Source organism: Polyodon spathula, chromosome 4 (assembly GCF_017654505.1).
Source record: "Polyodon spathula isolate WHYD16114869_AA chromosome 4, ASM1765450v1, whole genome shotgun sequence".
Classification (NCBI taxonomy): Eukaryota; Metazoa; Chordata; class Actinopteri; order Acipenseriformes; family Polyodontidae; genus Polyodon; species Polyodon spathula.
Window position 1 is genome coordinate 12,802,867 of NC_054537.1, and position 12,234 is coordinate 12,815,100.

Here is a 12,234-nt window from a genome sequence, read left to right on the forward strand (position 1 = left end):
ATTTATTTTTCACAGCAACATTAAAGATAATGAAACCTTGTTCCAAATCACAGTTCACATATACATTTTAAATAAATTATTTATTCCAAAGTCTAGAAGTATACAAATAATTAATGTTTATGAATATAATGAACCCTGCAGTCACATATGCAAAAAATGTTCCAAGAATGTAAGTATTTCTAAACAACAAATGGTGCTATGGCAGTAAAGAACTGCTTTTTGTTCATCAAAATCACAGCAAAATGCTATCATTTTCTTAAAGGGAATGTCAGTTGTTCCTGACTTGTTGGTAGCTTCTGACTCCCATTTTTTCTTCATTGGTCAAACCTAACGGAATTGTACCAGAGCTCAGCTCAAACTAAATACAAAACCACCAAGGATGTGCCACCATCCAGCACAAACGTGGCCTTACCATTCCTCAAAATCAGACCCAAACTGTTAATCAGTTGTCACAGCTAATAGTTTATTTTAAAAACATGATGTGCCATAATCAATGATTGTCAGGTATAGACACATGCTCATTGTTGATTCAGTATCCCAGGTGGGGGCCAAGCCTCCTTTTTATTTCCCGGGAAATACACAATAATATATTTGTCTGATTTTATAGCAAGGCTCTCCATTTCAAGGTTAATTTGAATAAGGTCTAACAGTGTTGCTTTCACTATGCTTTCCTAGCTCTGCACCACAATGACAGACATAATGTGTGTTGTTTTTTTCTTGCAGAGTTGACAGTATTGTTGCAAAGTGCTGTCCTGAGCAGCATAGCGCCTCAAAATCCGCTGGGATGATAAAAACACAGTGAAGATAAAACTGAGAAAAATTATTCTTATCACAAAGATCATATAGAGTGCCCTGGTAATATGGAAGAAATAGCTAATTAAAGTAAATTAGGTTCCCAAGGCAGCAGTTAAAAGGGTTTTTCTGCATAGAATATAGTGTTGATCAAAGTCCAGGGATTAGCTGTTTTTGTAGCATAGAAATAGTTTCAGGGGGTACATAAATCAATTTTTTTTTTTTTTTTTTTTTTTTAAATCGCATACTCCGTCACCCTACAGCTTAAAGGGTGCACTACATGAAAGATAAAAAAATAAACTTGCTGTTCTGAATGTATTTGGTCACTGTATAATAACCCATATGCGCCCAAACATCTGCATAATGCCACACTGCTATGTCCAAAATCACTGTTCTCGAGCATCTCTTCTGAGCCAAAAAAAAACTTGACTTCCGCATGTACCCTCACATTTGCTCTGAAACGTACCACCGCATATGCCAGACAATTTTTCAACATCAGATTGTTCAGAAACTGATAGGGAGACGGAATTTGTTGACAGTGTCGACCCAAGGGACTTTTTCAGCCTGAAAAAAGAAACAAGGACCAGGGGTCACAAATGGAGTTTAGAAAAAGGGGCATTCAGAACAGAAAATAGGAGACACTTTTTTACACAGAGAATTGTGAGGGTCTGGAATCAACTCCCCAGAAATGTTGTTGAAGCTGACACCCTGGGATCCTTCAAGAAGCTGCTTGATGAGATTTTGGGATCAATAAGCTACTAACAACCAAACGAGCAAGATGGGCCGAATGGCCTCCTCTCGTTTGTAAACTTTCTTATGTTCTTATGTTCTTATGAATTCAGCTTTCCCGCTCGACGGTGTGTAGATGATTGTGAATGTGTTGTGTCAGGAAAGGCAAATGAAAACAAATACTAAGGATGCAAAAAATGCAACATTTTTTTTTTAGATTGGATCATCCTCAAAGACCTCATTCCGAAAAAGGAAATACATCGTTTCCGAATCTCATTTGCTAGTTTATTTGATACGTGTCCATTCTGCAAATATTCTGAATCATCTGGAGCTATATCTAAGACTTTGGGGACGTATATTGAAGTAACACAGTGCTGCTGTAATTTTGGGTAGGTCCATTAATTAGTTGGAAATGAGAACATCTCCGTCTTGGGTTTTCTTTTCCCCACAACCATTTACACAGCACAGACTTTATTTATTTATTTATTTGTGTTTATTGAATGCAACATTAATCATAATAATGATCAAAATACAACATGCGAAGGAAACGTACAGTGTGAAAGATGTCTACTACACAAAACGAAAGCAGGTACAAGTTCCTTGCTTATGGAAAATTAGACGGCGCATGTTTGTCACACATACATATGTGTTTCCACATGGAGGTACTATAGCTTATACAACGCTTCACTGGGCATGCGGCGGTACGTTTCAGAGCACATGTGAGGGTACATGCAGAAGTCATGTTTTGGCTCAGAAGAGATGCTTGAGAACAGTGATTTTGGACATAGCAGTGTGGCATTATGCAGATGTTTGGGCGCATATGGGTTATTATACAGTGACCAAATACATTCAGAGCAGCAAGGTGGGTAGTTTATTTTTTTATCTTTCATGTAGTTGTACTAATGAGATCAAAAAACAGGGTCGGGATCCAGGCTCACTGGAGCCAGATCTTGAGAAGGCGTTGTACTGAACTGATCCGTTTTTTGTTTTTTTTATCTGATTCTGTTGCTGCACATGACATATCTAGGGAAACTGACCAATGAGAAGTGAATATTCGCGGCGCAGCGTTTAATGATTCTGAATGTCAGAATGTCAAGTACATTTAATAAAACTATGTAAATCCTGCCCATATTGACCTTTTTTTAAAATCCCATCCATACTGGAACTGATTAGAATCGACTACTACATTTATAGCTAAAAAAATCCAACACTTCTGTAAACAGATTTTGTACGTTAATATCTGGTTATTTTTTTTTAAACTTCTAAGAAGTTTATAATAAATGTTACGGTTCACGGTAGAGTTTTATTATCTGATGGATACACTCACAATGCTGTATTCTTTACAGCGGTAAGTTAGCCACCAAAAACAAACAGCTAGCAGTAGCGGTGCAGGGCAAATTATCAACACATTTTGAGCAAATTGAATTAACGGCTGAAGATAGCTACCACTAGAAAAAAAGTGTTCAATCTGATTAAATCAATGATTTAATTGTAATCGATAAAATGATAATGGCAGTTTGAGTTTGTCAACACACAAAAACATGTGTAATAATATTTAGTTATAAGGCTTCGTCACTCAGTCAGGTCCATTGTATTAGGCCATGATATATTACAGTCCTGACTGAGTGTTTTCTACACAGTGATGTTTTCTTAATATAGTATTTATAGCTACTTTTAAATGTACGTTACTTAGATAACATTAATGTTTTCTACAACTTTTAAGTATCTCCGTTTTTATATAATAATCTGAGGGAAATATTTTTTGTGAAATCCTGCAAATATTTGAAAAGTTTATTAAGTTGCCATTACTGAGTTTTAAATGGAGGAATTACATTATTTTGTTTATTCCTTAGTTCAAAACTAAAAACATTTAATTTCTCCATTTATAGAAAGTTCAATGAAGCTCTGATCCCACTCTGATCTTGGTGTGAAGCAAGATCAAAATAGGATCAGATTTTGAGCCAAAACTGAGCTCAAGGTCAGCTCTGATCTTTTTAGTGCAACCCAATATGTTATAGGATCAAGATCGGAGCCTGGATCCAGGATCGGATCCGTTTAGTACAACTGGCCACTGGTGTATAAAGGGTATCTTGCTATTCACTGTGGTGCTGTTCAGCTTTTCTGTAGGCAGTTGAATAAAAACATATACTCATGCTGGTGGTGGTGGTTTTGAGATGCTACATTCCATCCCATGCCAAGAATGCTGTAAAAGTTCTCTGCATAACTGCTGATGGAAAGATTCAGATACTGCCTCTATAGCTGTGCTAATAATGCCTACTCTAGGGAGATTTAAGACGTGGAAATTCTAAGTAGATGGAGACGTCATTCTCACAACTCATGTTTAATTTAACCTTCCCAGCAAATCTTCTAATTATTGCACTCATTCAAAATGTGTCATTCTTTAAGCGTCGAAGGTATCCCTTTTGTCAAGGACGGTAATGTCCTACTTGAGTCACTGCAAGATTGAATGCCTTCTACTCCTTCTTCTTCAGTTTGTAATTTACAGAGAATTTAAAGAAATCACTTATGTGCTGTAGTCAGCACTCCAGATAAGGTTTTGGGTCATTGAGTAATTTACTCCAATTTAGGCACTATGTGAGTATAATGTATGTCAGGTGAATACAAATCCCTGATACCTTGAAGTCATGAGTATTTTTAATAAATACTGTACATACTTTAATCTTAATTTACAGGGTATGCGTTAACTACAGCCTTGCATTTTAACTGTAATGTTACTTTGAACTGCTGTACAAAAACAACAATTATTATTATTTGCTTTACTGACCACAAACAATATAGCTGTGCAAATAAACACAGAAACAGTTTTTTTTTTTTCTCTGTAAATCTTCCTTTCTCAATTTCTTGCACTTTCCCTTTCCAGGTTGACAGACACACTCACTAAAAATTTAAAAATAAACAAAAAAAAATGTATTTAAAAATAAGAACTAAAAATGTTGTCTTTAAAACTCGAAATATCTCATTTAAAAACTCAAAATTTCGCCTTTAAAAACTTTCAACATTCTACATACCAGCTGGGTCTGGGGTTGAATTGCTGACAGCATTGCTGTCTGAAGCCTCATATTCACAACCGCCAGGTTTTAATTAAGTCTAAAAACTGTCTTTTCTAGTATAAATTAGTTTTCCCACATATATTATAATCATATCTGTTTGGAAAAGCAACTAAAGTTTGGAGTAATCATTTTTTACATGCAATTGAGCAATAATTAATCTGTTTCCCTTAATTAAGGTTGTTTTATCAATAAAAAAGTGCCTTGCCACATTGATCATTTTTATACTTCATAGACAAATGTCTTTTTTGAAAAAAATATCACCAAAGGTTGACATCACCAATACATTGTTAAAATGCTTTCTCCACTGTGTTAAAATTAGATTGTATTAAAAAATAATTTTAAAAAAGAAAAGAGAGAGAGAGGGGGTAAAATTCAAACCCAGACCTCATCTAGAATACTGTGTTTAGTTGTGGTCACCTCAGTAAAAAATATATTGCTGCTCTAGAATGAGTGCAAAGAAGAGCAGCCAGAATTATTCCTGGTTTAAAAATAATGTCATATGCAGACAGGCTAAAATAATGTAATCTATTCAGTCTTGAAAAAGGAACACTATGCGCCAATCTGACTCAAGCATTCAAAATTCTAAAAGGTATTGACAATGTCGACCCAGAGGAATTTTTCAACCTGAAAAAAGAAACAAGGACCAGGGGTCACAAATGGAGATTAGATAAAGGGGCATTCAGAACAGAAAATAGGAGGCACTGTTTTACACAGAGAATTGTGGGAGTCTGAAACCAACTCCCCAGTAATGTTGTTGAAGCTGACACCCTGGGATCCTTCAAGAAGCTGCTTGATGAGATTCTGGGATCAATAAGCTACTAACAACCAAACGAGCAAGATGGGCCAATTGGCCTCCTCTTGTTTGTAACCTTTGTTATGTTCTTAACTGCATGTTTGTTAAGCAGGTGCCTTACCACTGTATCAAGAATGTTAACTCTTTGTTTGCAGAATGTAAAGGTAAGACACCATAACAGTTTCTAGTTTAGAAGTTTTATGTGTGGGTGTTTACATTGTAAGGCAGTGGCAGATTTCTGTTCATAATTATGAAGAATTTCATAAAGAAATAAAAAAAAAAAACATACTACCTGGAAACACCATACCAGAATATGGATAAGCATTTAAATGATAAATACTTGTATTACCATTCAGGAATTTATTTTATTTTACCCAAAAATGTGTGAGTTTTACACAAGTGGCACAGAACCAAACCAAGCATGCGCAGGATTTGAACATAACACTTTGGCTTGCTGATAATAAAACATACAGTCTTGGATCATAAAACAAACTTTACTGGCACAGGTTAATTCACCAATGTCCAAGCTCTGTAGCTGTCAAGGGGGGCACTGACTCAAATAGGGGGCTATCTAAAAATGCAAAGAAGCATTGACTTGTGCAGCATTGTGCCATTCTCCCATTTATTAAAACCATTTTTTGACATTCTGCCAATAGAACCTACTCACAACAGATCACAGCCTGATTTAGCCCTTAGCAAATTAGAAAACCCTGCGAGGTAACCCATTTGATTACAGCATAAGCCCCCGTACGCACTGTGTATCTGTTTTAGAATAGACCCCTAAAGCAGTGGTGTACAACTCAGGCCATGGAGGGCCGGTGTCCTTTTTGGTTTTTGTTCTAACCATACCCTAAATTAGTTAATTGGACCAATTAAGCTTCTAATAAGGTCCAATAAAGTACTTTAGGGTGCAGTTGGAATAAAAGCCTGGCACCGGCCCTGCAGGACTGAGTTGTGCACCACTGCCCTAAAGCATTATAAGTAGGATACAACAGAAGAGATACAAATTAATTAGTTGAATAATATTATTTTTAATTATAATTTTTTTGCTAACAGCCAGCCAGTGTTATCAAGCAGTTTGGCTAAGTGCCAGTATCATTTTCAAAGCACACTGAGGAAACATAGTCTTTAAATGGCTCAGGTTGAGCAGCAGGGAGTATACGTCGGCTCATTCTTAGACTGGCTCTATTGCTTGATCAAGCAATGCTGGGTGCACGCTGTGTGAGATGCAATAGAGCAGACTGACTCTGGCACATTCCACTGAAACTAACAGAGACAGCAGTGTGTGTAACCGGTACAGCTATTGTGCTCAGTATCGGATCTCATGAAAGAGGGCAGAGTTCCAGAAGAGCATAACTGTTCCTGAGGGCAGTTGATTAATCAGCTGTAATAAAGAGTGATCATTGTAGAAAGCCAGCAGCTTCTGAAATAAACTACACATAATCCTCAGCCTAAGACAGAAATAGAGAGGAAAAATAAGCACTATATATATATATATATATATATATATATATATATATATATATATATATATATATATATATATATATATATAATGGCCACATCATGTGTTCAAAGCGTACAAAAACATATAGTTCTGTTTTGTCGCTGAAATGTGTACTGCAATGTAATGAGCAGTCTATAGCATTAAGAGCTTATGTTAACCAGATCTATACCTATTAGTATTCATAGTGTATTATAGCAAGAAACTGGTTCCCTACAAAGTGTACTTGTTTAAAAATCCAGACAGCAGCCTACTGTACTGTAGATGCATTATTCCAGTGCAGAGCTGAGTGAAATACCTTTATATATACATGCATTTGTTAATGTTAAAAACACCATGTGAATAAAACCTGATTTCCTTTGATGTTTTACTTTTGGTATATATACTATTATTTGTATATCATGGGGAAAAACGCTGATTCATCTTCTGACTTAATATACTTCATTGTTGACTTTAAAAAAGAGAATCACTTTACAAAATGCACTATAGATGGGACAACTTCAGATATGTTTTGCATTTATACTGTACCCCTTCTAGCGTAACAGTGTGTTTATATTTGTATTGTTCATCCCCTGTATGGCAGTGTAATTAAATTAATTGACTGTGGTACTGATGAATAGCTTGAATAGCTGGAAGTAACCGTGTTGATTGTAGCTGTCAGGAAGTATTTATTTATATGGTGCCACTTGCATGTGAGCAACTGCTTGTCAAAATGTGTTGCATGTGAATTATTACGAGTGAATCAAAGGAGCATGCTAAGAAGGGTATTGACCAGTATCAGGATTGGATTAGTTCTCAAATGCATGTGAATGCCAGGACAAGGGTGATTGAGTTGTGCTTGTAGGGATTTAACACCTTAATCATTGACAATGAAGGATAGACCTGTTTTTTATCTCCAAGGACTCTGTGGCTGAACCAATTATAGCCTGTATCTAAAAAAAAGAAGAAAAAAAAAACTGTTGCTACTAAATTTTATCATGCCACATTTAAAAGCTTTACAAAAACGCTAAGATTCCAGGTTCTGTGTATACTGCAGAAGAGGGAAATTCTTCTGAAAAGCCGTTTTGCAAAGCCTGTGGGAAAGTTTTTGGTAAAGAAAAATTAACACATGAAATGGAACCGCACACACACAGCTTTTGATAAGATCGTCTAAGGGATTTGGATGCATAGAAAGTAAGACACTTTCTGTGAGAGTATTTGTCCAAGTGCACGACTGTTTAGCTAGCATTACATCATAATGAAGATTTACTAACTAAGTGCAATTCTGACCAAAAATCCACACTAAATAGTGCCTAGTGTCTTTTTTGTAATGTGGGTATGGCTAACCCTAACAATATAAGCAACATTCAGAATAACTTGTAAGTTGTGTACTGTGTCTGTGCTGAATGGCATGTTTATGCACCTCACAGTTTTTGAGCTGTTGGTGGTTGAAAAAAACAGTCTAAAACACAGACATGTAATTCAAGTCTAGGCAGTCCATTTAACTTGCAAAGTATGCAATGAAGAGTTAAGTCATTTTCTAATGCCACGTGTTTACCAAACGTCACACTTCTAACTGCTTTTAAAATTATGTTTATAATGGGAGCTTCAGTGCTGCCACACCTCTGTAATGAATATCAATACAACGTTATGACTGGCATACACACATTTGTAAAATAAACATAGAGAGGATATATCTCACTAACCTGCCAATGCTGCTTGATGTAGGCCAACATGATTGTGTTACACAGGATTTTTGAAAAAAAAAAAAAAAAATGGCAGTATTTTGCATTTAAACACATTAAAGGGTGGTATCGCTCTATCCCATTTATTCAAAAGGAAACTCAAAGTATGGTTAAAAAAAAAAGTCTTTAGTTTTGACTACATCAATCCATCTACTGTGGGAGGTTTGTCATCTAAAGGCTTTTTTTTATTAACTACTGTAATATGTTTGAAAAGCTTCAGGGAAAACATAAGAACTATTCTAATCAGACTTTTTAAATAAAATGTGTGTTTTTTTTTTTTTTTTTTATAACACTTTAAAACTATCGTAACATTGTTTATTCTCAGATTTTGCTGTAAGGCGACATTGTGTTTTACATCTCTATATGTAAGTTCATACCATATTGTCCTCCTCTCAGTCAAGAGATGTAGCCATTCTAGTCACATACCTTTCCTCCTGATGATTCAGAAGGCAGGAAAGGCTATATAACAAGATGCATAAATGTGCCAGCTGTTATCTGGCTGTAGGACCACCAGGGAAAATGTTTACTTACAGCTTGGATATAGTGCAGGGTGGGAAAAAATACATATTGATGTTTAATATATATATTGATAAGGGATAGCATAACAAAATAAATCATGACAAAAAAACATCTAAAATAATAAACAAAACTAGTGTGCAATCTGATCTGATGGAGGGTATGTGGCTGAAGTCATTTCATACTAAATTTATGAAACTTATTGTCTAAGGTACTTAGATGTTACTCCGCTCTTCCACAAATTCCTGCCAGTCTTCTGCAAATAAATCTTTAAATCTGCAGGGAATTGTTGTTTGTTTTGTTATTGTCTATGTTGTTTTCATGTACTAGTGGAAGAGTTTGTCTTTAAAAACAGGTTAGCAGTTTTGTCATCAACCTTATACACAGGTCTCGCACCACCACCATTTATAATGAGACTGTAAATCACTGAAGTTTATAGGAAAATGAACATTCACCATGTATAATAATAATAATAATAATAATAATAATAATAATAATAATAATAATAATAATAAATAATAATAATCCAGGGCCAGAACAATGCTCTTGCCAGTAGGATGCTATAATATATTTTTGTTCTTGGGAATCCAGTGTTCTGATGGCTTGTATTACATGAGTTCAACAAATTCTTCAGTAGATGCTTATTCCATCCTGTGTATTTTTTTATACTTTGTGAAATTTCGTTCTGTAAGCTGATATTAAGCTCTGTATTTGTCTCTTTGAAGAAATGTGTGGAACGAACAGGTTTGTTTTGTTCTTTTTTCATGTCTTCATTCTTGTGAAACAAATCCTGCCCAATAAATTAGGTTTAAGAGATTTAATTGCAAGTCTATACATGGTTGCTCCAGCCTGGTGCTGGGGCTGGTAGGTCGCAGCAATGCAAGACCACTGGTATGTATTCTCTGTTGTGCTACTTTTATACATTTATGCTGAGGTACTAATGTGACTTTTTATTCTTCGTAGGAACACATGATAGATGCTACTTAAGACTAGTGTAACATGAGCTTCTATGGGACTGAAAAGGAACTTGCATATGGCAATAATTGAATAAAAAGAATACTGAATAAAGAGGTCTCTAAATGCCTCATTTGCTTATTTTTTTTATTTGGTCAAAGAAGCTTGCCTGCTTTCAGCAGAATTGCTTGGAATGGTCTTTGGTTGCTCAAGGTTACATCACAAACAGGATCTTCATTGCTGAAGACATATGGTTCGGCTTTCGAATTTCTTGCCTTGCAATTTGCATGGCATTTTAATGTGAGAAGGCAATTTACCCATTTACAGCGTGAGGAATGTTCCTGATATGTTCGTGCTGTGTCATGTTCTCATGGCAATGGAGAAAGAATTCAGAGTTTCTAAACTGCATGCAAACCAAGCCTAGATGACTACTCTTCTACAAAAGCATTTGAACATTTTGATAACACTTTATTTTGCATGGAATAAGTATTTAATTAATACATAGTTATTGTGTTACATGTTTGTAAATAGTAAATAGACACGATATCATTATTGTTCGAAAATGTAATAACCTAACCAACGTTTTACATAGTTGTCTGTTTCATATGTAAGCTTTTGTTTTTATGTGTTCTAAAATCCTCTTTTATTGGATGACACATCCTGCTCTTGCTGGAAGAAGACTGTTTTTTTTCATTAGCACAGAGCTTTTGCAGGGAACAATGTGTTCTCTTAAACTTTCTGTACATTAAACAACAGTCTGTCTCTGTAAGTGCTGACAGAAAGAACTAATAAAACCAGTTAACAACATAGCACAAGTTATGCAAGTAACATATTGGAAAACCAATTTAATTGGATTTGTTGCAACCTAGAAAAGTCACTGATGTGGATACAAGAGGAACACAAGTTGGTACAGATCAATCTCAGTGCTCTATAAACCAGCTCTATAAACCAGTCCAAACTGATTTAGAAGTCTAGCACAAAGCACAGTAAGACCAATGTTATATTAATGCATTTTCAAGCTTGTAGTTTGTCAGTATAGCAAAAAAATCACAATGTTTTATAATAAGAATATTAAAATAGTGTACAATCGACGACAATTAAATAAATGATGGCAGTAAATTATTATTTACTTATAAATGTATTATTGATTTACTATCTTCTGAAACTGGATATTTCTGTACTAACTTCCAATCTATTTTTTTTTCAGACCCTGACTTCAAAGACCTTGGGGCTCTAAAACCTTTGCCATGTAGGTATAATTAATGAAAAGTAAACATGCTGCAGCCATTCTATCATCCCAGCCTTTTAACCAAACAACTAAAACATTTCAAGTTTTTTCATAATGATTACAAATTGTACATGTATTTATATATACAGTATATTGAATCGAATAATAATTTGTGGTATATATTGTCACAAAACTTATATTATATTATATATATATATATATATATATATATAGATATATTAGATATATATAATATATATATATATGCTTGTAACGTGACGTGGGTATTGTTTGTATAATAATACAAGTATGTTCATAAAAAATTAGTCTCACAAAATAGACGCTTTTTTTTTGGTGTGGTGGTGAGCCTTTAGAGTTTGTGAACACTGAAAACTTTTGACCTCTGCGACGTCCGTATTGTGGCCTTAGAGTGTCTAGTGTTTCTTTCCCTTTCGGAATCGTTGAAATAAGTTGCGAATCTGTAAATGGTATATCCGAGCGCCACCGAGGTCCAAGGTCAGTGCTTTCTATAATTCAACTTTTTTAATGTGTAGATAGTCTGCTGAATAATTTACTGAATTCCACTGCTGAATTATCATTTTACTGTCAACACACGTGCAGCTTCAGCACAGCAGTAGCAGATGGCTATATAAATATTATTGTGTTTAAAAATATTTTGAGGCTATTTGTTAAGTGGGTAAAAGACCTCTGACGGCTGTCTTTCAAAAAATCCAGACATATGTTGATGATATTATGCCAAGAGTGAAATAGAAGAGAAAGGACATTGCGTAGAACCGTTAGCCTGGGGCCAATCTCTTTGTAGCCATGAGTGTTTTTTTTATTAGAAATACCTTGCCATGAAGTAGGTGCAAGACTACTGAGAAAACCTCCCCACTGGTGATCTAGAAGGTTGCTGCTTGACT

At 35.1% G+C, this 12,234-nt stretch overlaps 1 protein-coding gene across 1 annotated transcript in view; it reads left to right on the plus strand.

Annotated features, from left to right (window-relative positions):
• LOC121313768 (neuropilin and tolloid-like protein 1) overlaps nucleotides 1-12,234 on the plus strand; it is a 34,610-nt gene that overhangs the window by 7,643 nt on the left and 14,733 nt on the right. Inside the window, exons 2-3 of the mRNA XM_041246565.1 lie at nucleotides 9,855-9,873; nucleotides 11,783-11,827. Coding sequence (XP_041102499.1) covers nucleotides 9,855-9,873; nucleotides 11,783-11,827 — 64 coding nt within the window. The remainder of the gene's footprint in view (nucleotides 1-9,854; nucleotides 9,874-11,782; nucleotides 11,828-12,234) is intronic.